Source organism: Brachyistius frenatus, unplaced genomic scaffold, assembly GCF_029030835.1.
Source record: "Brachyistius frenatus isolate BFR_SWC_R1_liver_20210118 unplaced genomic scaffold, ASM2903083v1 Contig_66, whole genome shotgun sequence".
NCBI classification, from domain to species: domain Eukaryota; kingdom Metazoa; phylum Chordata; class Actinopteri; family Embiotocidae; genus Brachyistius; species Brachyistius frenatus.
This window is the reverse complement of record NW_027210665.1, coordinates 1540840-1567947: the sequence shown is the minus strand read 5'-3', so window position 1 is coordinate 1567947 and position 27108 is coordinate 1540840. Positions and strand designations below refer to the sequence as shown.

Below are 27108 nucleotides of genomic sequence, written 5' to 3'. Positions count from 1 at the left end.
GGGCTGGTATTCAGCACCAGAAGGCAACGTCGACCACTGTGGAGACAAGAAATAATGTTCCCTTCGCGTCTGCTTTGAATTTCCTCATACTCAGATGCTTCACTTCAGTAAAAAAAAAATAGGCCTTCCACCCTAAAAAAAAAAATTAAAAAAATACTCCATTACAAGTAGTTCAAGTATATGTTACTCAAATACTTCTAATCAGGCAGGTGGAGGCTATTTAAAGTAGTTAACGCACTGATGGTGAATGTGTTAGTATCGTTATGCAGTGGATGAATGAGGTGAAGCTGTGTTGTTGTTGTTGTTGTTTTTTTGCATTAAACTGAAACTAATGATCATTTTCATCAGGAATCAGCGTGTTTTTTTAAAATTTGTTTTATTAATTGATTGTTTGGTTGGTAAAAATTCTGAAAATGTTAAGAAATGACATCCAGATTACCCAGAACCCACAGCGACACCATCACAATGCAAATATTTCAAGTGAAAGTGAAAGGAGTTCCTGAGGTTTGGACCTTCAATGACTGATCCAGTTATTTTGAAATTATTTTCTATGAACTGACTGATCGCTGTATCAACTAATTTGTTGATGTTGATTAGTTTAATTCGTAAGAAAGTATCGTGTGTTTGGTTTGCAAAAATCTCAACTAAAGCTGCCGGGGAGTTTAAATTTGAATGTTTTCCCTTTTCCCAGGCATAAAAAAAACCCGAAATATTCAAGTATGTATAAGCTAAGTACACTGAGGCGGGTTAAAGCAAACAGAGCACTTTAATTACAACGGCTTGTTGAATTAACAAAAGCGGGTAGGTGAACTCGATAACACCAGAAAATCCGAGTCCAAAGTCCAGACAGGACAAAGCTTACAAAATACTGACGAGGAAACAGAACGTGAAATCTAAGGCTGACGCTCAGAGATAAAAACTTACCCACATCGTGTACTTTGCATACTTACTATTTTCAGTGCATAAGTGTGTTAAGCATGGAGACATGTAGCGCACAACAAGTACCTGGATGGTCAAAACGGTCCCCCAAATCGACCCTGTATCCACCCTAACAAACTATTTAGTGTGCCACAGAAAAGATTTAGTGTGCATGCCAAAAGTACCAGGATGTCCTACTATATCCGGTCGTGTTTTGCGGTATGCGGGCCTGCGTGGTACTCGAGCTGTTCTGACCCACAATCCTTTGCGAAGCGGAAGATGCGTCACGTCGACTGCGCCGCCTGCAAAAGGAAGGAAAGAGGAGAGGCATCCTTTTTTTTGTTTTTTTATTTGTTTTTACTTCGACGTGGGTCAAAGGCCAAAGCGCATTTTTATGATGAAGTAGTACATCCCGATTGTACAAATACTACATGCAACAGCGCGTGCTTTTTAAGGTAAGCTGCAGTCTGTGCTAAAAGTAAAAACACATCGTATGTGGTTCAGGAAGCAGGGTGAGAGTGAAACGATGGACACTTTCCACACTCGGTGGTCGCCATGGTAACTAGCAGACCGGGGGGGGGGGGGGGCCGAGTTCAACAAAACATACTTCCCTTAGTGCAGTAACAGATGGTACTCCTACACGGTAGTACACACCTGTGCGGTACTTGAATTCGACAGCGTGGTGTCGTCTCGAACCACAACCTGCTGTTCTGCACAGACCGGAAATAACTATAACATTTGAACGCATCACCTGCAGTTTGGATTATTTTACCCAAAAATAAATGTGTTTTCGTGCCCTCAGTTTAACACACGCACTTAAACCCTTCTGTCCAGCAGCAGTATGGCGGGACTGAGTGAATAATAAACACGTTTGTGTTTTGTGTTTAGCGACAGTTGGTCCCTCCTTTTCCACTACATAGAGCCAAGGTAGCGACCGTAAAGCGCTTCACACTCAAATTTTTGGACCGTTTTTTTTTTTTTTTTTTTTTTTTTTAGTGCATCATTCGGGTACTTGTAGTGCACTGCATGTGTGCTCGGACTTATGCACTCAAATTAACGAGTGCTCAGTGCGTAGCGCAGCACGGGAGATACTGAGCGGCTGATCGCGGATTCGCTGCAGTTGTGTCAGATTGCAGCTCGGAGCCGGCGAGCTGGACGTGGGCGGCAGGAGACCGAACACGGAGAGACAAGGGACCTCTGGTGGGTGGAGGGACGTCTGCAGGAAATAACTGAGGCAGAAAGAGCAAAACTACACTGAATTTCCCAAATAAAAGCATGATAAAGGTTTGTCAAGGTGTTGAGTATGAGAACAGGGCAGAAAGAGCAGCGCTGTTATTTTTTTATTTTATTTTTTTTATCTAATATCACTGGTGGAAAGTGAGTATTGCTATTTAAATTATATTTACTCAAGTGCTGAACTTCAGTAAATGTTTTGCGATTTGTACTTTAGTTGAGCACTTCCATTTAATTGTACTGTATGTGTTTATTTCTACTTCATTACATTTCAGATGTGAATGCTTTTTACTTTATTTACGCGTCAACTTTTAGTTCTTTTTGAAGATTTTAATTATCCACACGAAGTATAATCAACAAATAAATGATAATGTATCCTGAAGCTGAAACCATTTCGATGTCTGATTTACAATCAAGTTGTTTTAAAAAAAAATAAAACCTGGCAAAAATCATCTGATAATAGCATCTCAAATGTGAACATTTTAGGTTCCCAGTACTCACCGCGTTTTCCTGATGATGGTGGTGGTGGTGGTGGTGGTGGGGGGTGGGTGGGGGGTGGGACCACCGGGTGGCAGGTGTTTAATTAACTCATGACGTGCGGAACAATAGAGAGGTAGTAAATAGTTCCGCCTCTGGGACTAATAAAGTCAAAATAGCAACTGAACCGACAATGTGAAGTCATATATATCTGCGTACAACAAAAATATGCAAAATATTTACATCGTATTAATATATACTATATACTATATATAGTATAAATTAAATAGTATTCCAAAAAGGGCCATTTTGCATGAGTATTTTTTGGTTCTCTTTACTACTCTACTTATATTAAGATTCAAAACTTGAATTCAGGACTTTTACATGAAACAGATTATTTCTGCACTTGCGGCAGAAAGCTAGCTGAAAATTGTACTTGAGCACTTTAACAAACAACCGATGGAATAACCAGAATTGAATTGTTATTCCCTCGACGTCCGTTGGGTGTCGCTGTACTCACGTCTGGAGTTCAGGTGAACAAGTAGAGGAGAGCCCTGCGGTGGCCAGATGTTTGGACCCGGAAAGGAAAATGGGTGTTTCACTGCCTTGGCGCCAAACTTTGTATACGTGTGTGTTTTATCGCTGGACTCTGGACATTTATAAACGGTGGAAACAATAAAAAAATTTGATTGTTACTCTGCAGCTGCAGTTTTCCTGCTCAACACACCCGCGCAGGTAACGTAACGTCAATCAAAAAAAATATGCAAAAAAAAAAATCTCAGTACAACCTACAACCACAAATCAAAAACATATGCAGGAGCAGATGTCCATATTTGCATATGTTCAAAATTGAGCATCTGAAGATAAAACCAGTATTAATCCCACACAGGGAATTTTTTTTTTTTTAAATTAAGCAATTGTAGAGATGAGTAATTTAGTAAAACTAGAATTTTTTTTTCTTTACAACATTGCCTCTGTATGATCTGACTAACCATCTGTTCTCCTTTAGCTGGTTTGTCGTTGTCAATTTTTGCTGGGTTTGCTTTTTTTTTTTCTTTCTTCTTGTTGTTTTACCTCTGATGTTCTTGCTCTGGCTCTCGCAGAGATGAACCACGTTGACAAGAGAAGAAACGGCATGGACTCTCTGCTCTGCAGCTCTTCAGAGATCCTGACCACGATGCCCCTCGTCACAGACACGGCTATGAATGCTGGCGAGGTGACGTACAGACACCTCGCATGTTGTAGTTTGTCCTTGTTTTCTGAAACGCTCTTCACTTGTTCATCCGCAAGATATGGTATCAAATATTTCAGCTTATCAAATGTGTGGCATTTTTCCTGCGTAGCCTGATAATTAATGAAAAAAAAAAAAAAAAAAAAAAGTCTGTGCACATGTGCTCTTTTTGTAGTTTGTAAAAATATATGAGAAAGTGTTCTGACAAAACTGTACTACGTGCAGTCATGGAGGACACAGCAGACTGATGTACAAACCTCTCCAAATATACAGACAAAGCTACTTTTGAATCGTTGGGGCACTGTGGTGTGCTTCTTGACTCGTTTTTAAAAACATTTTTTTTAATCATTTATTATTAGAAAGCCGCAAGACGTCATTTACAGTGAAAGTTTCACGTCTGCAATCCGCTTTAATGTGACACGTAACCTGACGCGGTTGGATCGATTCCAGAAAATAAAGTAGGCGAGGTTTTAGGTGAGAATTAAATGTCTCTTTTAATAGAAAAAAAAAATATATCCACAGGTCGAGTGGCCTCGGTCTTTTAGGTCGTCTACGTTTGTTCGTCTCAACAGAACTAAAAGTGAAAACAAATATTAAAACCAACAAAGAAACACAAACACACAGTCAACACAGACACTGTTCATTTCAAGTGTTTTCAGTCAGCAGTAAATACACAGGCTCTTCGGGAAAATACACTGAAAGTGCTCGAACAGAATTTGTCAAGACAAAGATCCTCATGCAAGAACAGATTTGCTCACAAGTGTATGATTTAAGAGAAATTGTCTTCGTACGATAACATGCAGCGAGTCTGAATTGAAATACCTTCATCTGAGCGAATTTGCGGTTAAACCGTTCAACAGAAACTTAATGCTAAATAATAATAAAAAAAAAAAATAATAAAAAAATTCTCCCTGTCAGCATCACACTTGGCAGACTTGAAACAATCTCGCCCACAGCTGCCTCGTTGATCTTTATGCAGAGCCGCCTCCGTGTCTGCCTAAATAACATCGCCAGCCGCTTTATTAAGTACGGACAACTTTTTTGACGGAAAACAGCTAACAGAGCAGAATAGGAACCGTTTTAGAGCGTTGTTAAAGGGGGGGGGCTGATTATCTAATTAATCAAATCTCACTACTGCTCAACTACCTCATTAAAACAAGCTACAAAGTAAGAAGGAAAAAAATATATGATATGAATACAAACCAGTTCTTGCAAGAGGTCTGACATGTATGTAAAACTACGGTGCATTCCCGACCTGTGTGTGTGTGAGGCTACGTTTTAAAAGAACAAGAGAAGTGTGTGTGAGGGAAGTTCACCCTGGTCTTCCTCAGGTCACTTAAGTCAGTCAGCAGCTGGATGATCATCATCTCTACAAGTGCAGTTGTGTCAACAACAACAATAACAACAACAACAACAACAACAAAAGCAGGGGGAGAATATGTGAAAGGACAGGAGTGGAGCCACTGAAAGTTTTCATGACGCTCTCTCAAAGGCACCAGTCTTCTGAAGTGAACTTGAGCCTCCTGTATGATCTTGATGCCCGATGTGCTCGCCTGGTTCACATACTAGAGTTCACTCAACTCCTCCTCTTCAAGGCCTTCAACATTTTCCGAAGCCGACAGTCCTCTTTTCAAGGCTCCGGTCCCTCTGGATCCAGTCGCCACCATTCTCTATACTGACCCGAACTCAGCCATCCAGCCTTCGTATTTTTCCAGGTCGGTGGCGGAGACGGACTTCGAGATCTTCTTGAGCGTCAGCGTGAAGTCCTCCATGGTCACGGGCATCTGCAGCTCGTCTTTGGACAGGGCTCGGATCTCCTCGGGGCTCAGGCCTTGGATTCGACGACGCATCGCCATCATCGACGCGTCCCTGATGTACACGGACGGACGGGAGGAGGACCGTTACTCATCGCGCACTCAACACAGCGGTTCTACTGTTTTGAATTCTATAGTTCGAGAAGTTTACTCTTAGAAAAAAAACAAAAAAGGTTAAAGATCAGGCTGCGATGGAATCCTGCAGGCTACAGTCTGTGTGTGGATGATAAACACATCCAAGGACAATGAACGAATGTGAGTCAGAGATGAGCAGAGACAACTTGCCACTCTCAGCATAGCTTCAGTAGAAAGGACCCCCACACCAAGGACGTTTCCGTTCGCTCTCACTATGCGCCAAGTAAGAGGCCGTCCCATACTTCATGCAGAAAAGCAAATGGTCCTGATTTTCAAATGGTGGCTCATGACCGGGAAAAACGGAGAAAACTGTTGACGCCTATTCTTCAATAGTGAGATTACCGGCATAATCTGAACATCCTGCGTTTTAGCACCATGAATAAAGTCCAGACATAAACCAAGCCCCATAAACACACCTCATTAACAATAAGCACCATAATGTGTTCACTCATATTACAGGAATAAAGAGGCAAATTTGTTTATGTATCTATATGCGCTTTTTTTTACTTGAATATTCAACGGCACTTCCTCTATTCCAGCGTCTCTTTTCATCTCTGCAGCATACTGTGTGTCCGAGAAAATGCGTCTTTAAACTGATCACGGTTCTTATACACACTCGTAAACTTCACATCGTGAATGATTCAGCCTCAAAGACGAAATGTAAAAATGCAACTGTAACTTGAAACTGAATGTGGCTCGAAATATATGGAAATACGGTTGCTCTTACTTCATTGTGATTTGAATTGATTTTACGCACCTCCAGCAGCTATACGTACCGCATCTGTACTCGCCCTTCACCTGTCGCGCCTGCAGTGTATTCAAGGCTTCAGTATTTTCACAGAAGGATTCACAAGCTCCAACAGCAATGTGAGCCCGATCGGATTCCTGCGCCATCAATGCTGCCATTTAATGTGGTTTCATGTCGACATAAAAGAACACTGGAGCCGTGTGTTCTCGCGGCGACATCGTCGGGTGAAATCTGATTTGATATGACAAACATCATTTGGCCGTTAAATCTCGATGTAGCTGAGCAGTTTAATTTACAAATTAAAATCCAGTTAGGAAAACTAAACACGGCTTGTCCCTGTTTGTTTACAGGAGTTAAATTCATACCAGTCAGAATGGCTCAGAGTCAGTTCTCTGCATCTCGATATCTCTACATCTCTGACACGTGTCACGCTGTGCTGGAAATAATCCCAGACATCTCTGTCATTAAGAAAAAAAAAAAAGTGGAGATGAGTTTTATAATTGAAAAAGTTAGAACATGTGAGGGTTTTGTCATCTCTTCACCTGTATTACACGATACTGGTGAAATCGCAATAGTGAAATGTGCTGATGTTAATCTTTTTTTTTTTTTTTTTAAATTAAAGTCAAAACACCCTGAAGCAGTGAATACATTGCAGCGCTCAGTACAAAGGGGAGGAGATGAAGTGATAACAGACCGACGGGGGCGCGCACACACACACACACACACACACACACACACACACACACACACACACACACACACACACACACACACACACACACACACACACACACACACACACACACACAACCTACCTACCTGCAAACGTTGGTGATGTCGGCTCCAGAATAGCCCTCAATCTTCTCAGCGATCAGGTCCAGGTCTACGTCAGGAGCCACCTCCACCTCCCTCAGGTTAATCTTCAGAAGCTCCACACGACCCTCAGCTGCACAACACAACACACAACCGCATTAATTAGATATCAGCGAGACACGTCTGAACAGCAGTTTCCGGAGGAACGGACACTCCCGAGCTATAAATACATTAGAGGAGTAAATAAAACGCTATTGATGCAGAGCCCACAGTGTGAATCAATATTAATTACTCGTTATTTTCACTGCTTGGAGCTTTTGTGCGCAGCTGCGTTCTCAGTCGGGAGTCTCTGGAGAGCTCACCTGTGGGCAGGGGGATGTAGATCCGCTTCTCGAGTCGTCGACGCAGCGCCTCGTCGATGTCCCAGGGGAAGTTTGTGGCAGCCAGGACCATCACCATCTTTGAGGGGTCATCGTTCTCCAGAGCGCCCCCCACACCTGCTCACAAAAATACAATTAAACCAGAGCATGCGCGTTACTGTACCGTTCATGTGGCATGCGGTATTTTATTTAGGATCAATTGCCAACGTAGTTAAACACCCATTCAGTTACAGAGTAGCTCTCATCACAAACGGGAGCTGACAATGTCAATAAACAAAATCCATGACCGCAGCTGTCCTCAAAGGAACTACACTACAATGTTTGCTTTTGACCTTTATCGGGCAACTCCTGTACAGTTTCACCTTCCCATTTCTCGAACCTACTGACCGTCCATCTGAATCAGAAGTTCTGATTTGACCCTGCGGCTCGCTTCGTGCTCATCAGATGTTCCTCTCCTGCCACAGATGGAGTCGATCTCGTCTATGAAGATCGTTGTTGGCGCGTAAAATCGGGCCTAAGATATTTTATAAAAACACGTTGTTGTTTTGTCACTTTTATACAAAGTGCTTTACAATTTGACTCTCGTTCGCCTACTTTTGCACACACACACACACACACACACACACACACACACACACACACACACACACACACACACACACACACACACACACACACACACACACACACACACACACACACACACACACACACACACACACACACTGATGGCAGTGAGCAAGTGTACACTCACCATTTCAAACAGCAGGCGAACAAGTTTTTCAGACTCGCCCCTGTATTTGGAGGAGAGGGTGGAGGAGGACACGTTGAAGAAAGTAGTCCCACATTCTGTGGCCACAGCTTTGGCTAACAAGGTCTTCCCAGTCCCCGGCGGGCCGACCATTAACACGCCCTGAGAGGAAACGTTACACGCTGTTAAAAAGAATTAAGACACGCAAAGCAACTGTAGACATACAAAAAACGATTAGCGGGCAGTCGGAGAACGACGGTCACTGTCATCATCTACATTAACACCATAACTATTTCCATCGGTTTTCATGTCATTACCCTCATCGTCAGCAGCACTATTACATCAGCATGTGGCCCTCGAGTTCACGTTCCTTTAAAATAGTCTTTTAACATTTTGGGAAGTGTACTTAGTGGCTTCCTCGGCGAGCGTTGGAAGATCGATAGCACAATAATACAGGCGAAAACGGCCAGCGTGGCCTGTCCAAATGTAAATAAACTCCATCAACCAGCACCTCTAAAGATCACTTCTGTTCAGAGAGATTCGTGTCAGTAGAGGCAGCGGCTCTTTGCCTGTTTGTGTCATCAGTTCCATATATTTTGTTTAAATGTCCATGATATTAAATACAATTGCCCAACCCTGATGCAGATTTCTTCTGCATCAGCACTATCACTACCACTCTTGGTGTCTACCACTGCTCTGTCTGGTTCGTGCCTGTTGCTATGGAGATTACATGAACCACAAAGGGAAGGATCAGTGACATAATCCATTAAATATTTTAAGAACTTGTACTCCCTAATGCCTGAGAATCCGTTTAGACTAGCGTGCCTCACATCTCCTGTCGGATGGATCAGACAAGATTTTCAATATAAAACGCGGCATGCAGATGGGATTCATCAGAAGCTCAGCGGGAACAGGTGGTAGAGGACGAGCACCTGCAGTAAGCCACGGATCCTGCTGTGCCGGACTGACAAAACAGATCTGCGCAGACCTATCGTATCCGACCAAACGCTAGCGCTAATCAAACGCGTACCTCCGGCCCGCCTGCGTGCCGATAGAACAATCACACGTTTATTTTATAATGTTGTTTTTCTAAACGGACGTATTCGTTCTTTGTTTCACTGCACTTTCAGCGATTTGAAACAAATGGCCGCTGTATCGAGTTGAAGTGAGCGAAGAGCTCGATTATTCAAACGTGTCAGCCAAATGAAAAAGCTCTGGGCGGGCTGTAAAATAATGTTAAAAGTATTGACCCTCGCATGGTGGGCCTGAGGGGAGGAGGCCTCACATGATGAAGTTCAACAGAGGCTGATAGAGAGAGGAAACTCCCTGATGGGTCATTCAGAAATGTTAAACAGACACCAAGTCATTTTAGGAGTTTGTAAAAAAAAAAAAAAGATGTTGCTCCAAACAAACTGGGTACAACATAGAGCTGACATCTTAAAATGTCCACTTTTGTAAATGGGAAGCTGACGGGATTATCCTTGTAATATGCGATCTTCAAAGTTTTCCAGCATTTTTCAAATTGATCAAAGCTTCATTCTTTTTTGTTTTTTTTGGACTTGTATGCGCAGAAAGAACGAAGTCAGGAAGTTGTCAGTCTCATCGTTTACATCGGTACAACTTTTCTTGTGTTCGGTTTACGAAAAGCACGTTGAAATTTCAGATGGTTCGGGCCTGTTTATTGTATTTGAGGGGTTTATATGGAGCGTTTGTAATTCTGTCTGAGCTTTTAATAGCAGTTTTAATTGGAATATTAGACTCCAAAACATGGCTAATGTTTTCACCGCAGGGACTCCAGCTGCCAGTCAGTAGAGATGGTGGCAACGTGGCAAATGGCAGACTATGGCAGATGTTGTTGATTTTAACACCCAGGACTTTTGTTTAGTTGGTGCAACAAGCTGCAGGAAACTTAAGATAGTGTGAATCACAACAGTGTGCCGCAAGACAATATGTGCAGAACACTGCGAGCTGCTCGCGGCTGAAGCACCTTTCTGTTGATTTGTCACTCGTTTTTAAAAGGCACTCGAAAGAAAAACATACATACATACAGTACTCTCACATTTGTGCATGTGTGTGTGTTTGTATACCTTCCAAGGACGACGAATTCCCTTAAAGAAGTCAGGCATCCACATTGGCAACACCACTGCTTCCCTCAGCAGCTTCTTAGCATCTTCTAGATCAGCAATGTCTTCCCTGCAGTTCACAGAAAAAAAAAATCAGTCAGCGGGATGAAAGAAAATCTGCACCGGTAGCAAAAAAAATATAGAGGAGGATGTAAGAATGGGAGTATGCCACCTTACCAGTGTACGTTAGGGTTACGGGACACAATATCTCTCTCCAGAGAGTCCACTAGGTCGCTGTCATGTCCTGCTGCATCAAACTTCTTCTGTTCTACATCCCCCTGTGGATCTCCAGACCCTTTCTTTCCCTGATGAAGAAAAAAGAAGGAACAAAGAGTAATATAACCAAAATCAGGAGTTTTTTTGGGTACAGATTTTTCACCCATTTATTTATCTGTCCACTTAACCACCAATCCACAACGGCAGTCTGACCTTATCGTCTTTGGCTTTAGTGCCTCGGGCATCTCTGATTCCCGGCCGGTCCGGTTTCGGGTTGGCCTGAGCTCTGCCTCCTGGCCCCGCCCCTCGATGCTGCAGGCCAGGGGACTCCTTCCTCTGCTGCTTCACCGCACTGTTGGGTCGCTTCACTGCGACAGGGTTCCTACAGACACACACACAGACACACACTGAGGAATAAGGCTATAAAACGGATAATAGTTGGACACAGCTGTTGACACAAACATCAAAGATCATTTCTGATTCTGGTAATATCATCGTGCGTAAGTGCTCCCACAGAGTGGCATTCATTTTAAACCAGCTCTTCGAGTTCTCTGTGGAGGTACAGCTGGATATGTTCGCAGTAACAAAACACATCAAGTCGCATTGTGCTGTTAAGAGATGAAACTGATTATGCAAAATTGGTCTCTTTGCACTTCAAAGTGCTTCCTTATAGAGCCGTTTTGCTCCACAGAGTTTCTGCGTAGCATCTTCAACAATCAGTTCTGACAAAACTACCTCTCAGAAAGGAAAAAAAAAAATCATCTGGATTACAGTTGACCACAGAGCGTGTATTTCAAATCTCTGCGCACATTATTCTCAGGTCTTTAATTCCACATGAATGAAACAAGAACTGGCACCGAGTCAGCAATGTGCAGTTATTTTAAAGAATTAATGGATTTGCTTCTTGGAGTATTGTGAAACTGAAATGATTTTTTAATCAGATTGCTTCAAGTGTGTCATAAGAAAAATGTCAATAATCCTAATCTGTCATTAAGGATACATTTTATTTATACAAGTACAGGAATCAGATCAGACGAGGAAGATTTAACTCGTACACACTCACCTGTGTTCTGCAGGAGTGGGAGGAGGCCAAACTGCTGGGTCCTCAGGTCTGTCTTCCGGCTGAGGGGCAAGAATATCAATCGGCTTCTCTGACTTGAAGCTCTCGAGCGTTCCCACGATGCCTTTCAATTGCTCATACTCCTCAGTCAGTTCCTGCCTGACCTGGTTACAAACAGAAGTAGGAGAGTATTGTGGCAGCATTGCATCACACAGCATCCTACTGAAAACACAACAGTTGACGTGTGTAGATGTCTGCAGTAAAACCACACAGGGTTTAGAGGATCACTTTAATGTTTCAAGAAAGGATTTTAGGCTTACAGACAGCAGTCAGTGGATAATAAATACATAGAAACCACAGGACCACCCTATCAGATCCACAGCTGGTGTCAGGCAAGGTCAGATTTGATAGATATGGAAGTAAAAAAAACAATCACGCCCTGATGGAAGCATGTTAAATTTACTGAGTAAAGGGTGCTGAGAGTCCAGTAATTTGATTTAAATTATACCAGTAACATTACAGCGTGCCTGACACTATTAGGGTTTTGTTTTTTTCAAACTAATTTATCACAGCAGAAATGACACAATAAAGGCAGCCTTCTTAAACCAAAAAAAGATATATAATTTTTTTGGTTTAGTATTTTTTTGTATTTTTTTTGTGTCCAAAAATATAATCCCTGCTGTTGTCTGAACTGCTGTCCCTTGTTGTAATATGGCAGGTTAACCTCTTGTTTTTTCATGTCTTGTTCAGTTTTGAGATTTTGCCTCATATGTCTTCTCAGACCGTTGGTAGGAAATTGTCCAAATGTCCGATGTAAAGCTCTCTCTCTCCTGCACAATATTGTCAGATCCAAACATGATAATTTCCTTCCTTTTTTTCAGCAAAAGATCGTGATAGAAATCGCGGTTTCCGATAAATATGCATGTAATATTACAACACATTTTCAACTCGGAAAGCTCCACTTCAGTAGCGCTTACATACACCAAACTTTTCAGGTCCATATATCATTCAAAACAAACTGATGTAACACTTTATTTAAAAAAAAAAACCATCCTGCTGACAGTATTGTCTAATTTAGTGAGCGACGGAGAGATATCCTTAAACCCCCTGAAAATCCTTTGACTCTAATATATCAACAAAATAGAAGAAACATTTTTGAACCGAGTTTCATCCAATGTTCAGATTTCTGTGCTGGAAATTTATGCAAATAACTGCATATTCAATCATCCTCAATTGCATACTTAAACGTTAAGAAAATGATTAGTATATAGGAGCAATTATCTGGGGCAATTTTCATGGCTATATCTGTTATTTCCCCTCCTTATTCCCCATGTGGTGTCTGTGCACTGTTTAAGTCAGGGGTGTCAAACTCACTTTAGTTAAGGGGCCACATACTGCCAGACCAATAAAATCATAGCATAATAACGTATACATAACGACAACATTTCTCTATGTTTAAATCATTGGTGAAGGTTTTTGGATGATAAACCCTGTTTTAAGGTCTTTCTACGATAAACTAGAAACATAAAGACCAAAAACTCAAGACATCAGCCCACTGTTTATCTGCCTGGGCTCTCTGCAGATTCCCTCGCTTTGTGACGCGTTTGACGTCACACTATTGACGTCAATAGTCAATTGACTGTTTCTGAAGCAATTACTGGATGATAAAAAAAAAAAAAAAAAATTACAAAACGTTTGTACTCATAAACCTCCATATTCTCATAGAAATGCAATGCATGTCTTTCTGTAATTTTCACAATTAGCAAAGTCACCCGGGCGGGCAGAGCTGGACCCCCTGGCGGGCCGGATCCGGCCCCCGGGCCATATGTTCGACACCCCTGGTTTAAGTGGTCACTGGTTGTTGTTGTTTTTTTTTTTTTTGGGGGGGGGATGTGGGGGTGAGAGACTCACCTGTAGCCATCTGACTTTCAGTGCAGGGTCTCTGAGGGACTGACAGTGCTTGTGGATCTGTTGAATGACGCCTTGGTAGTACACAACGGAGGAGTCGTAGTTCCCCAGCAAGGCATACTCACGACCCTTCTTGGCGTTGTCGCATATCTCTGCCAGATTCATGCTGAATAAGAAAGAGCTGAATATGGTGGGAGGAGGAGGAGGAGGAGGAGGAGGTGGGGGGGAGGAGGGGGAGAGAAACGAATAACTGCAGGTGCATTGTGACAATGAAATGCCCAATGTTGACTTGTCACAACGTTTTCATTCACATTTTCATTCAGTCCTCTGAACGTATTTATTATTAATGATTAATTTATTATTAAGGGATGGTGCAGCTCCGTGCGACTCAGCTGTCAGTCAGATAACTTCTCGTGAAACCGCTACGCCCGGTAACACACGTTAGTTAAACTAGCTGGTTGTGACGGGCTTTTATATATATAAAAAAAAAAACACACACACAAAAAAAACAGATTTATAACTCCACGTTCAAGATGAGCTTCTTTTCTTTATCGAGACCGTGTAACGTTATCGACGCTAGCGTTTTGCTAGCCTGCTGCTACAGGCCACAGACAGAAAACAAACCGATTGGCGCGGTAATAAATAACGTAAACGCGACTTAATCCGCCCACAGCGTGCATTAAATATGCACGTAGAGACAAACATCCAACCGATAACCTAGGTTACATTTTTAACTGCATGTTAAAGGTGAAAATAATTCTCATACCTGCATAAAAAGCGCTTGTTTGTGGGTTTTTGTTGTTGTTATATTCAGAGGTCCGGTATTGAGCGAAGTGTTACCATGGCCGCGGACCGACGCCGCGCGAGGAATACGGACAGCTCAGTTACCGCGCTGCTTTTACGTACCTGTTGAAAGCTCGTAAATATGAATACACAGCTCTGTCTATCGAGGTCATCACCAAATAGAGCTGTGAGAGAGGTGGGATTGTTCCAGCAAAGTCTCGCTGTTAGATTCGTTTTCATGACGCAGTAGAATAATTTATCTACTTTAGGAGCGGTATCGTTAGCTATGTTCCATTTACAAACTAAACAAATGGCAACACGTGCCTTTATTGCAGAAGATTGTGAATTTTACAAGATTTACACTAACGCATCACCAGAGCTGTAGCTGTGTCGAAGCTGGCCACTGGTTGTCGCTAAAATGAGGTCAAATACTGCAAACATGGCGGTAAAGCTGAGCAAAGTTTCACCACAAGATTCCTTTCATAGATCTTCTGGAGCTTTCAATTATAGAATATGATCTTCATCAGCAGATATAGTTTGCCTGGCTGTAATAGAATCATAGATATTCAGCTTTTCAAGCTCGTTGAAGTCAAATATACTATAAACTACATACGATATACTCTATACTCTATACCAGGGGTCTTCAACGTTTTTCAGGCCGAGGACCCCCAAACTGATAGAGAGATGCAGCAGGGACCACCTACTATATATATATTGTATAAAATTGTGTTTTATATTAAACTGGAGGAGTGCAGGAGGCTTGGAGGGACATGTCCAGGCTGGTCTCGCGATGACTGAACCCAGCTTGAGAGAGCTCCTGTGCTGAATGTGTGCATTTCTGACTGAAAGATACCTCCGTTTATCCATTCGCTGCAATATGTTGGATTCATGTTAATGTGTATTTAAAGACATTTAAATTTGTGGAAATTTGTTTTACCTCTGGTATAGAGTATATACTAGAGTATACTAGAGGGGAGGGACATGACATACCTTGGCTCATTGCAATCTATAACTCCCTCTAAGGTGTGATGTAATATGATAAAAAAAAAAATCATACTATGTCGTCCGAAATATTCAAAAAAAAGTCATACACATACATACGTATAGTCTATACTCTATACCAGAGTATATACTAGAGTATGTGCTTGGACATGGTTCAAGAATTCAACAAATAAAAAGTGATCTGATGATTCATAACAGTTGTATTGTGTTTTCTGAAGCAATAACTTCCTTCCATTGAATGACAGAATGTAATACATAAGGAAATGCTAGGTGTTGCCTGAATGAGCAATGTTGACTCATCTGCCTGAGATGGCAGGAGGTAGATCCACTGCTGACATCACACACAGAGAACAGAACAACACTAGAAAGCTTAAACATTTACATTTCGATAAAGACAAAACTACCATTTTATTGATTTGCAGGTTTACATTGTCACAAATCTCCATACTGCCGGAGAGTGTTTGCATTATTGTACACATGCAACATAATTATCAGTCATTTGTGATTTGTTTTTTTCCTCAATTACAAGGACAATGGATTTTGTATTCAGCCATGCTTTTCAAGTGAAATATGTGGATTTGCATTTTGTCCCAAAAGACAGCTACATTTTGTCACTAGTGTTTCCAGTTCTGATCGAGCCCTCTCCAAAGAGCTGAGTATGCAAATGAGCTGAAACAAAACATTCAATAACAGCAACAATATCTCATGCTGCTGTTATAATTTTTTAAAAGCTAAAATATCACACAAAATTGCAGTTTTCTTCACAGTTTCAGCATATCATATTGGTCCCTTTACACACACTTAAATTGTTCTCTGTCTGTGTTTAAGATTTGTAGATACATTATAATGCTGCAAAAGCTGCATATCTTTTACTACTAAAGTACACTTTGCAATTCTTTGTTTGCTGATTCAAAGTGATTTTCCGTGAAGTTTCATACTTCCATATCCATTCATGCATTTCATTGAAATGTTGATTTAATATTGTGCAAACTTATATCGTCACTAGCTGGGCCTCACATCAGGCACGGAAAGTTGTAAAATCAAAGGAAGCTTTTGTCCTTTCTACCGGTTTAACATAAGAGTGCTTTCTGAGCTTAATAGCTCTTTACCCATTCCTGTTTTTCTCAGCACCATTACTATTCTTGAAGGCTGCCACGGCCTTTGTGCACACTTTGAGGATATCCATACAGGTTGTAGATGACCTTAGCATTGACAAGTTCCTTCTTCTTGCTCTCTCTGGTTCCACAGATGCCTGATGTTGGTCTCACTCGGCTGCTTTAGTCTCAGAGGTTTGTGGCTCTTCAGCCTGTAAGCTAAAGTCAGAAAGATGGCGTCGACATGCTCCTTCTCAGTGGGGTCCTTGGCTGAAGTCTCAAATAGCGGGAAGTTGTAGCTGTCGGCAAGACATTGCGCAGCGGATGTGGGCACCTCCCGGCAGGACCTCAGGTCACACTTGTTTCCCACCATGATGCGGGGCACCAGGGGCCCCACACAGTGTCGGTTGCACTCCTCAGTCCACTCAGGGATGCTCTCGAAGGAGGAGAGGCTGGTCACGTCATACACAAAGATGACAGCATGAACGCTGCGGTAGTAGTGCTCCACCATGCTCTTCCGGAAACGCTCCTGACCAGCGGTGTCCCAAATCTGCAACTGATATATAGAAAGAATAATATATTGATGTGACTGAACACCTGGTTAAACAATTCTGTATTTGTCTCATTGGAGAAAATACTCAAGACCAAAAATGCGTTAATCCTCTTTAACGCTTTCCAATTTCCCTGTTTTGATGGTGCTGTGGGGCTCCAAGATTATTTGTTCCTTCTGAGGATACAAATCTTGAAGAACTGGCCCATTTATGCAGTTGTATTTTTGAAAGAGTGCCCTGAATTGCATAGAATTAAATAGTGCATTTTGTGAGGGAGTGTTTATAGCCACATTTTAAATTTTTTTTTTAACCTACTTAGTATTTATGCCACCAAAATGGGATTAACTCAAGAGGAAAGAGGCCATGATCCTCTCAGTGAAGGACCATCACAACCAGGGCAGCCGTCTGCCTCTGTTGTGGTTGAATAGTTTTTGGACAACAATGGAGATAAGAGTACACAGAAATAAGATACGGAGTATCAGGTTTTGGTTACACAGACGTGGTCACAGGCTCGATTTGTGGATGAGTTGATGATGTCATGGTTTACTGGGATGCAACTAGACAAGTCAAAAATTCGTGCTTTGAAATTGACCTTTTGGGGGAGCACAGCTGGCTTAAACAGACTTTTCTGACAACAGATCATTTTGACGTTGTGGGGAAACTTAAGCACCGTTGCTTTGAAAAAGGTTAAATCGTATTGTAGGTGTTGGGGTTATGAATTCCATAGAGATGTAGACTCCTGCTTCGTAGCTCTTTTGCTTTGGTTATTATGTTCACCATAAAGATATTACGTATTTCGTCGGGAGATGGTAGGACATGCTATTATGCGAGCAGTTGTTCATTTTAAAAGACGAAGGCCAGCGTTGTTGTATTGGTGCCATCGGCATGCATTCACTGTAAAAAAAAACAACAACAACAACAAAAAAACAGGCTGCAGGTCCGGCTCGTCCTCTGTCGGCACCTCTGAACCGTACCTTCAGGCGGATGTCAGCCTTCACCGTGCAGCACATTAAAAAAAAGATCGTACATGCTCTCACCTTGATACTCTCTCCATCCAGCACCACCGTCCTCTCTCTGAAATCAACCCCGATAGTTGCCTCTGGATTTTTCAGGAAAGTGCCTCCGCAGAATCGGTAAGTCAAACAGGTCTTCCCCACATTTGAATCTCCTATGACTATTATCTTGAATATCTGAGCGCGTGTAGTGTCATAGTCGTGATGAAAAGAGAGCTCCAAGGAGTCATTCCCACTGAAAACTGTGTCAAATTCCTCCCCAGGTTTGTTTTCTATTGCCATTGCTCATCTTCTCGCGGTCTGGATAGGGGATAGTTACGGCGTTGAGATATCGCGAGAACACGGAAAAGCCACCGCTAGACGTCACCGCAATTCACTTCATTCTCTCCCCGGTTTGACTAAATTTCCAAAACATGTTGGCATTTTCTTATTTTACTGGGAAAGTTCCTCAGTCCCGCTCATAATTTGAGACACCCCAAAATTCGTTTTCTTTTTTCTTGATTGAGTTGAGAAAGTTAATACAATACAAAAACAGCATATTTGAGAAAAACCCTCAGAACAAATTGCCCTCTTCTAATATTGGCAATATCGTTTTCTTATTAATTATAAATGTATCTTAATTATTTGTTTCTTTTTTCAATCATTTATATTAATATACCATATTTATCAAATTAATACAAATGCAAATACAAACACATTCTACATTAATGCACTAATTCTTGTCAATCAACACAATTATTTATCATACGGTACTATTTCTTTGACAGCTTTTTTTTTTTCATAAACCACAATATGAAGCACGGTAGGGGATGAAATGGATTTTTGTCGTCCACCATAATAGGTCGTCTCATCTATCCTTTGGTTTCAACATATGTAGTGGTAATAAAACATAACAATCTAAAATACACACATTTGCAGTTCTGCATCAGACCGCTGTTTATTTTTGACACGTACACCAAAACAGCTTTATTATAATCCACAAGCAATAATCTCCTCCCTTTAACTCGCTCACGCATACACAAACACACACGCACACACACAACACTTCAACGATCCATCATACAGTCAGGACTACCCTCATGTGCCAGTTCATTAGGTACACCCAGCAAAAACAAACACAAAAACAATCCTGTAAAAATCTTTCTGTCATGAAGGTTAAACTGTTCAGTGTCATCACAGATATTGATTCGACTGTATGGACATTTTGGGGATGTAGTTCATGGTATTGCATTATGCTGACAGGTGTTTCTAATATTTTGTCCAACACATTTATATTAGTGAGAGCAGATAGATTTGAAACACTGTATTTCAACACAGCTAATAAACTGATAGTGTCGTGGGTTGCGTGGTGATAATAACATGCAAACAAATCAAATCCAAATAAAACAATTCATCAGGATCAAAATTCTCAAAATCAAGGGGAATTTTGAATTCTTATTGCAACATAAACATTAAATTAATAAAATAATACATAAGAAACACATATATACACTCAATAGTCTCATACAGTTCATAAAATGTATTATTTGTCACCAAAACAACTTAAGTCCACTACATTTCAAAGAAAGTCAATCATGGCAAATGGGCTTTTGCTGAGGCCTAAACCTGAGTCAGCGTACAGTACATTGGCTTCTAGATTTCATACAGTAGTTTCCACAACATAGGCTGTGAATGAGACATCTCCACGTGCATCAACATCATAAAGAGGACAGTACATTTTAAAGCCCTGTTTATGACCAGTTGTGTTTGAAGTCATAAACACGAGGCACTTGAGCTGCCTGACGTCCCAAAAATACAAAATGATGATTTTACACCAATCTGATACAGCTGTGCTCATTTATTCAGGCTAAAAAGCATATTTCAGTCACACACTTGTCTTTATATATAACACAGCAAAAACTGATAAAGCATTAAAGGGGCACTCCACTGATTTAACATGTCAACTTACAAGCCACGGGCCTTAAATTAAGGCTATATTCAGACTGTCGAAATCAGATTTTTGCTTGTCTGATTTGTCAGCATTATAGTTGGTATTGCAAGTGATCAGATCCGTGTGTGTTTGGGTGTCAAACGTGATCCACACTGGTTGCCATAGTAGCGACATTGCAGCCAGAAGTAGAGCGTGGTTGAAAACATTTGTGAAATTTTTTTTTTCCTCTCATTTGATTTTCGGCCGTTTAAGACTTTCTTCACACAATTGGATTCAGATATGCACGTAAATCTGGCTTTGTTGGACAGTCTAAATATAGCCGTCAGGTCTTCTGTAGCTCTCGAAGAGCTTTGTCAAGTCTAAAAATACGTTTTACAGTGACATCACCCGAGCGTCTCGACCGAGGGTGTATAAATGTCTGACAATAAAAGCGTGCTTTAGAAACGAAGAGAGGGAAGAATGAGGGTGCTCATGAAGCGTCTGACGAAAGCGCCATGGCAACTTTTTCTGCCGCCGTTGGGTGTTACGTAACACACAAAAGGTCTGTGGTTATATCAACTCGAGAGCATCTTCTTCCGATTCAACCACCTTGAAACAAAAGAGATTTGAATTGTTGCTGCAGAACAAGCACAACGTTAACCATGTTTCACTTCCAGCAGTTACCGTAAAGCCAATTAAGCAGCAATTAACTGTGGTATTAGTAACATCTGCGTGGGACAACTTTCTCTCTGGTCTTGTGTGCATCCACCCTGCAAAGGCTCGGTTTGGGAACTGCTGCATTATGGGAAACGTGGGACCAAGTGTTTTTTTTTTTTTTTTTCCTCCCCTCAGTCAAAAAGTAAGGATGCGGCTGATGTGATTTTGACCATTCTCAGTTTATGTCACAAGTACAGAAGTGTAAAACTACATCTCTTTAGTATCCTTCATTCAGCGGCCTTGTCATTGTGCTAAATTGTGAGGACAGATCGTCCACTCTTCAGGTAAACCTATTGCTTTTTATTGTGTAAACATGGGCGTACACTAAAACTTAGCATATTGTCTTTTATGCTGGCAGGTCAGTATTCCTGCTGAAGGCCTTATTTCTTGGCATTTGTCAGTGTATAATCGGTTTAACCAAATCACCTTTGGTTTTTCTTTTCTTCTGCAAATCATTATCGTCATCTGTATGTGAAGGGATACAAAATAAAACATTTCCACTTCTGATCAGTTTGCGCTTCTACTGTAGATGACTGCTTTAATACTGAATTAATACTGTGACCTCCCCCGCCCCGCAGACAAAACCACCCTGTAAAAATCCATTTCATTATAAATAAGTTCAACTTTTCTTTGACACATTTCACTACCAGTTCTCGTCTGAGAAAGAGCTGGAGCTGCCAGAGTCCGAGTCGGCGTCGGTCAACCCGTCGAAGTCCCAGTCGGCGCTGGAGCCGCTGTCGTCGTCCTCCTCTGTGGAGAAGCTGTGCGCAGAGCCCAGGCACGCCGGGTACACGCGTGTCGAAACGCACACGGGCCCCAGGGTGGACACGTACACCGCCATGACGTTCTTCCACGTGTCCCTGGCCGGGTCGTATTCATGGATGAGGACTCTGTTCTTGTTGTGCTGCAGCAGCGTCTGAGTGAGGAGGAGGAGCTTGCTGTTGTGCTGGATCACCTGGTAGTTTAGAGCTCGGCTGTCAATGGGAATGTCCCCCAGCCTCTTCCACTCCCCCCTGGTGGGGCTGTAGGCTTTCACCACGGGGATGTCGCACACACAGATGATCTGGTCCTGGAACACGCAGGCCTTGTGAAGCTTGTCTCTCCGCAGCGACCCGCAGTGACGCCAGCGGTTCCTCTTGGGGTCGTAGCAAAGCATCCGCCTTTTGTTCACCACGTACAGGTGGTCATTCAGTGCCACCACCTGCATTTTCCCCAACGAGTGAGGCAGAGGGGCCACGAACGTCCACTGGTTCCTCTGGACGTTGTAGCACTCCACCTCCTTCAGCCTGGCGTCCGTCACTGGATTTCTTCCTCCCAGGAGGTACACGTGGCCGTTGAGGAAGCCCATCCCGGAGTGAATCCTCCCCAGCGGCCTCTCTGCCAACTCCTGCCAGCTGTTGAGCACGGGGTTGTACAGCCAGAAGTGTTTGGAGAGGTGGGAGGCCAGGTACAAGTTGTTTTCAGGCGTGGCGCAGGCGATTAAGGACTCCATGGTGGAGCGTTTGTAATCCTGACTGCTGAGGTCCTCCAAAGGAGGAGCCATGAAATACAAGTCCTCTGAGTACGGGTCGCAGCACATGATGTTGTCGTTGGGAAGCCCAAAGAAGAGAATCATTTCTTTCGCGCTCACGCCTATCCTGTGTTTTGGCGCGTCCAGAGGCGCAGACACGCCGCAGCTGTCCTCTGCAGACCCGTTGAAAAACGACGCCAGGTGTTTCTCAATCACAGGCCTCGCCATGAGGCTCTCCAGGTAACACTTGTCCTTCTCGGTAAACAAGTTCCACCGCACGCACTTCAGCGCTTGCAGAGCTTCCTCCTTCTTCTGCGGTGCATTTGCCTCGATCCACTGCAAAGCAGCCGAGCACACCTTCTTCTCACAGTCCACGTCCAGAGTATCCAGACACAGCAACTCCTTGAACTGCATCAAGTCCAGGTCACACAGCTCCCCTCCGTTGCACACCTGGCTGAAGTTCCTGGCTATGAAAGCCTGCGCGGTCTCCTTCAGTTCGGGGTTGTCGTAGGTGTCGGCGAACTTCAGTATCCCCACGCAGTTGGAGAGGTCCAGCCTCCGGGTCATGAACCCGGAACAGGCTTTCCTGATGTACTCCAGCTGCAGCATGTTGGCCGCCGAGTACAGCCTCTGGACGTTGCTCTCCGTGATGGTCACCCTGCCCGTGTAACAGTAGTCGACGATGACGGACATCGACTCCGAGTCCACCCCGCGGATGACCACCCTGTCCTGCACGCTCTCGTTCAACCCCCCGGTGAACATGCTCTTGAAGTAGGGGCTGGCGGCGGCGAGGACGTTGCGGCTGCACAGGAAAAGTTGGCCAACGCCACCTGCGGCCGACGAGTCGCCGCGGTGCTCCGGTGACTCCCCTTCGCCCTCCACTCCGATGGTGACGTCTCCGAGCAGCTGGCAGTCGTACAGCAGCTTCAGCTCGTGCATCAAACCGCGAGCGTGATTCACGTCCTCGAGCACCTCGGGACCGCTGAAGCAACTCAGCGCCGAAGCCATTGCGGCAACTTCAGCGAGCAATATTTGCTATTTCACGTCGGCCGAGGTTTAAAATAGCACGCCGTCACGCGGTTGACATGCTCGGTAACGACGACGGGCTTGAACGCTGATATTGACACGTGAAAGAAAATCAAATGCACGCTGTGGAGACATACATTTTTTTTTTTTTTTTTTATAACAGCTGAACGGTCTCCTGTGCGCCTGAAAGCCAACAGTTCTGCTTCTCCAAAATCACCATAATGTCGCCTTTAACTCAAGAGATAATAACAACGAGCCAAACCTGGAGAGACGCTTTGACGACAGCGAGTATTTTCATTGATTTTCTCATCGTTGACGTTTTTTTTTGTTTGTTTTGTTTTGAGTGTAACGGACAGCCACAGCGTTGGCAAAAAAAAAAAATATGTCAATTTTTCCCTGGTTTGTAACTACAATTTCCGGGAGACGTTGACAAAGTAAAGCACAGATTTATGTATAAATGTGGCACAATATATATATTTATTTTTTGTCCTTATTCATATCTTGCTCAACAAGTCCTCAAAGGTTTTTTAATAACGTTTTATAATAATGACCACGTCTACTCCCATAAAAAGCCTTTGAACCACAAATTAGAAAATGTGATATCTTATTTTGAAGGCAGGCTGCTTGACTTCCGCTCTACTCCCCTGCGCGCTCATACAACCTTGATAAAAAAAAAGAAAAGGGTTCGCCTCTCTGATTGGTTTGTGCACATAGGTCGATTGATCGATCCCTCCCACTGTGTAACAGTGAAATACATAGACGTATATATATGTCTATGTAAATATATAGACATTTTTAGATTCATAATTTTAAAAATTTTAAATTTATAGATAAAAATATAGACGTCTATGGTTCCTCCGTTCGGAAAACACCGTTAAAGTGGCCAATATTATTATTTTATCAAAAAGAAATGTTATTTTACAACTTTACATTTGATAGATATATGATTCTTTTAGATACAACTTTTATTGACGTCTATAATATTAGCAATACTTTAACATATATTATTTATGATACAATATTATGTATTTAATATATAATATATTTTATCTATTTGTATAGCACTTCTTAAAACCAGTGTCTGTGCCAAGTGCAATTATTATCATTATCATCATTCAATTTATCAACAACAATTTAGATACTGATTTCTGACGATTATGCAAAAAAGTTAACTTTGCAGCCACTCTCATCTTTCTCTTGTTTACACACTGGAAATGGAATAGCTTTTTGTTTTGTGCTGTCCTCCTGACAAAACAAGTATGATAAGGATTCTATGTCAAAATGGCATGCTGCATGAATTCAAAATGAGCCCTCAAATGATACTTTCCTCTTTACTGAAAAGCTTTAATGTCTTACAAGACAAAAAAAAAAGAAAAAGTGCCATGTTTCATGCTTGTCATTAGTTTGTTCCGTGACAACAAGTCCTTTTACTTTCAGCGCAGTATGCAACTATGGGCATAGCCACAGGTATATGCATTTTCACCCGGCTTTAAGTGAATTTACGGCTAAGGTCGTTGATTTTGCGAAGTGCGTCTTGGTTGTGGATGGTCTTGTGGACTGTGATGATGAAAGGAAAGGCAGAGGGAAGCTCCACCCTTTGGCTCAGCTTCTGGTGGCCCCAGTGGAGACAGTGCAGTCTCTCAGCCAGGTCATGTCTGCCTGCTCGCTCCAGTCCGTCTCGCAGCAGCTTGGTCTTATTAGGCTTGTCCCATGACTTCTCATACCTGCGAATAAAGAGGGACCTTTGAGAAGCTTCTCAGGGAAACAGCAGAGACTCAGGGATATATATAATATGAAATGGAGTTGTATCAAAGTGAGGGAGTGTGTAGAAAGGAGGCCACGGAGAAACACAAATAGCTTACAAAACTCATATCTCATATCTCATATAGAAGCTGTCATTTGAATTTATAAAATGGTTTGAGATGATCTATTAAATTTAAGGAAACATTGCACAGATAACCTGATAACCTAAAAAAAATAACTCAGAAACACTGCTGCGTGCATCATGGGGAAGTAAGATGTAAGTAATGATGCTATAATATACAGTAAATGCACATCGGCAGTGATTTCACATTACCACAACATCAAGTTTCACACACACCAGCTTTCCAACATGGCCCTGGCCCGGACGCTCTTCTCTGTAGACTTGCTGTGGAACCGCCCGATCTCCGCTCTGTTGAAGCCGAGCTCGCACGCCAAAACGGTCCACTCAAAACACAGCTGCCTGGAAATCTCCTGCAGCGTCTTAAGGTTGATCACAGCATCCTAGAAAAATCAAACAATCTAACTTAATGATTTTAAAACTATTGATTAACTTTAGTGAACGTGTCACTTAATGTATCTTTTGTAATCTGAGATACAAGAAAGTGAACATAAAAACAGAGCATACATACCTCTTGGGCTTTGTTGGGCATTATCAGAAATTCAAAAGGATCTGTGGTGCAAATCCCTCTTAAAGTACCTGTTTTAAAGAGTAATTAAAACATTTTTTTGAAAAAGATAAAACATGCATTTATAGTTCAGATTTCCAAGTAGAAGTTGGAGATTTTAGTCGCCTACCCAGACGTACAGTATGTCACAAATGAGCGTGGTTTGAGTGTTACTGGGGAGATTCAACATCAACACACTAACTTGTTAAACATTACTCACTTTAGTTCCAGCAGGGTCCCTTGTGGTGCTCACAACTGTCAGGTTAAAAACCTCCCACCTCACTGACATGTAAACAAATGTAATGTGCTAAAAGTTGGAGGGAATTATATTTTTTATTGGTGGCTGCAGGTATTTTTAAGAAACTGAGGAAATGCTCTTATTGGTAGTCTCTTTAGCATTCAATTATACATTTGCAGGGTTTATGTCGCTTTACATGTTTTGCATTTTCACCTTTTTTTTTTCTACTAGGGCAGTTTAATTGAATCCATTACCTCTGCCGTACCTCTGTTTAACATTCTTTGGACAATTCAATAGAAAGCAGTCTTTTCTTCTTGCCTCATGAAGCCGAAATTAGATAAACTGATGACCAGTGCTCTGTTTTAGTCAAAATTATAAATGAATCTAATTTCGGCCTTGCAGTTGTGTGCCTCCACCAACCACCAAAATTTAATAAAAGGTAATAAATGGACTTTTGCTGAAACGGAAGTTATCACCATATTGACTATTACGATTCCAGTGAATATTAACCTTGACCTTTGACCTTTCCCGACCAAATTCTGACCAGTTCAAATAAACATTTGTGGCAAATTTAAAGAAACTCCTTCAAGGCCTTCCTGAGATACCGCATTCACGTGAATGGGATGTAAAGCCGTCCATCTGTACGGACAACATATAAAACAGTTTTTCCCTTTTGCAGTTAGTTGTCACTAACTTTATCAAAAAGTATACAGATTACCGACGAGTATTTATTTCAGAATAATGTCAGCAAACAGGTGAATGACGTTGAAGAAGGACTGGAACAATGCAAAAAATGTTTTGAAATGCTTTAATTCACTTTAAAAATCCACCTCCCTTTAAACGTCTTGTCATCCATAAAAAGCATCAGGGCTCTATGTGCAATATCACTGCAGCGATTATGTTTATCAAAGAACAATACAAATTTCATGTAAACATTAAATGAAAGGATACTAGCCAAAAGATATAAAGTGTGTACACTGACATAGATGAATGTCATACTTTACTTAAGAAACAAAGCAGATCTATTAA

At 42.0% G+C, this 27108-nt stretch overlaps 4 protein-coding genes across 7 annotated transcripts; all 4 read right to left on the bottom strand.

Annotated features, from left to right (window-relative positions):
• Positions 1 to 4327: 4327 nt before the first annotated feature.
• katnal1 (katanin p60 subunit A-like 1) lies at positions 4328 to 14677 on the bottom strand. Of its 4 annotated transcripts, none has more exons than XR_011311254.1 (12): positions 14574 to 14677; positions 13811 to 13988; positions 11903 to 12063; positions 11053 to 11221; positions 10801 to 10928; positions 10588 to 10693; positions 8504 to 8662; positions 8137 to 8263; positions 7732 to 7866; positions 7376 to 7502; positions 6585 to 7014; positions 5642 to 5728 (listed from the first exon to the last, which is right to left on the bottom strand). XR_011311254.1 is itself a non-coding variant. In XM_069706997.1 (12 exons), coding segments are annotated over exons 2-12 (1368 nt in total). In that variant the 5' UTR covers positions 13973 to 13988; positions 14574 to 14677; the 3' UTR covers positions 6770 to 6786. The 4 variants fall into 4 exon arrangements, 2 of the variants coding, with proteins under 2 accessions (XP_069563097.1, XP_069563098.1); XR_011311255.1 differs by having other exon boundaries at positions 6585 to 6787; XM_069706997.1 differs by lacking the exon at positions 5642 to 5728 and having other exon boundaries at positions 6770 to 6787; positions 6922 to 7014.
• Positions 14678 to 15795: 1118 nt separating this feature from the next.
• LOC138625817 (ras-related protein Rab-33B) lies at positions 15796 to 18570 on the bottom strand. Its single transcript, XM_069706995.1, has 2 exons — positions 18275 to 18570; positions 15796 to 17242 (listed from the first exon to the last, which is right to left on the bottom strand). The coding sequence occupies exons 1-2, from the start codon at positions 18530 to 18532 to the stop codon at positions 16796 to 16798; spliced, it is 705 nt and encodes a 234-aa protein (XP_069563096.1). The 5' UTR covers positions 18533 to 18570; the 3' UTR covers positions 15796 to 16795.
• Positions 18571 to 19153: 583 nt separating this feature from the next.
• On the bottom strand, positions 19154 to 23781 carry kbtbd7 (kelch repeat and BTB (POZ) domain containing 7). Its single transcript, XM_069706992.1, has one exon. It carries the CDS (start codon positions 23392 to 23394, stop codon positions 21520 to 21522), a length of 1875 nt encoding a protein of 624 aa, XP_069563093.1. The 5' UTR covers positions 23395 to 23781; the 3' UTR covers positions 19154 to 21519.
• Positions 23782 to 24901: 1120 nt separating this feature from the next.
• Positions 24902 to 25826, bottom strand: LOC138625846 (uncharacterized). The gene is made up of 3 exons (XM_069707071.1): positions 25806 to 25826; positions 25514 to 25677; positions 24902 to 25136 (listed from the first exon to the last, which is right to left on the bottom strand). Exons 1-3 carry the CDS (start codon positions 25824 to 25826, stop codon positions 24902 to 24904), a joined length of 420 nt encoding a protein of 139 aa, XP_069563172.1.
• Between the last annotated feature and the right edge of the window lie 1282 nt (positions 25827 to 27108).

Coding starts and splice junctions, on each gene's coding strand:
- katnal1 (XM_069706996.1), bottom strand. CDS start 13,972: ATGAATCTGGCAGAGATATGCGACAACGCCAAGAAGGGTCGTGAGTAT. Junction 10,694..10,800: donor CGTAACCCTAACGTACACTG/GTAAGGTGGCAT, acceptor TGTGAACTGCAG/GGAAGACATTGCTGATCTAG. Junction 8,264..8,503: donor TTCGCCTGCTGTTTGAAATG/GTGAGTGTACAC, acceptor AAAATATCTTAG/GCCCGATTTTACGCGCCAAC.
- LOC138625846 (XM_069707071.1), bottom strand. CDS start 25,826: ATGCCCAACAAAGCCCAAGAG. Junction 25,678..25,805: donor TGCCCAACAAAGCCCAAGAG/GTATGTATGCTC, acceptor TGATTTTTCTAG/GATGCTGTGATCAACCTTAA. Junction 25,137..25,513: donor AGGGCCATGTTGGAAAGCTG/GTGTGTGTGAAA, acceptor CTTTATTCGCAG/GTATGAGAAGTCATGGGACA.
- kbtbd7 (XM_069706992.1), bottom strand. CDS start 23,394: ATGGCTTCGGCGCTGAGTTGCTTCAGCGGTCCCGAGGTGCTCGAGGAC.
- LOC138625817 (XM_069706995.1), bottom strand. CDS start 18,532: ATGGCAATAGAAAACAAACCTGGGGAGGAATTTGACACAGTTTTCAGT. Junction 17,243..18,274: donor TGGATGGAGAGAGTATCAAG/GTGAGAGCATGT, acceptor TCTATATATCAG/TTGCAGATTTGGGACACCGC.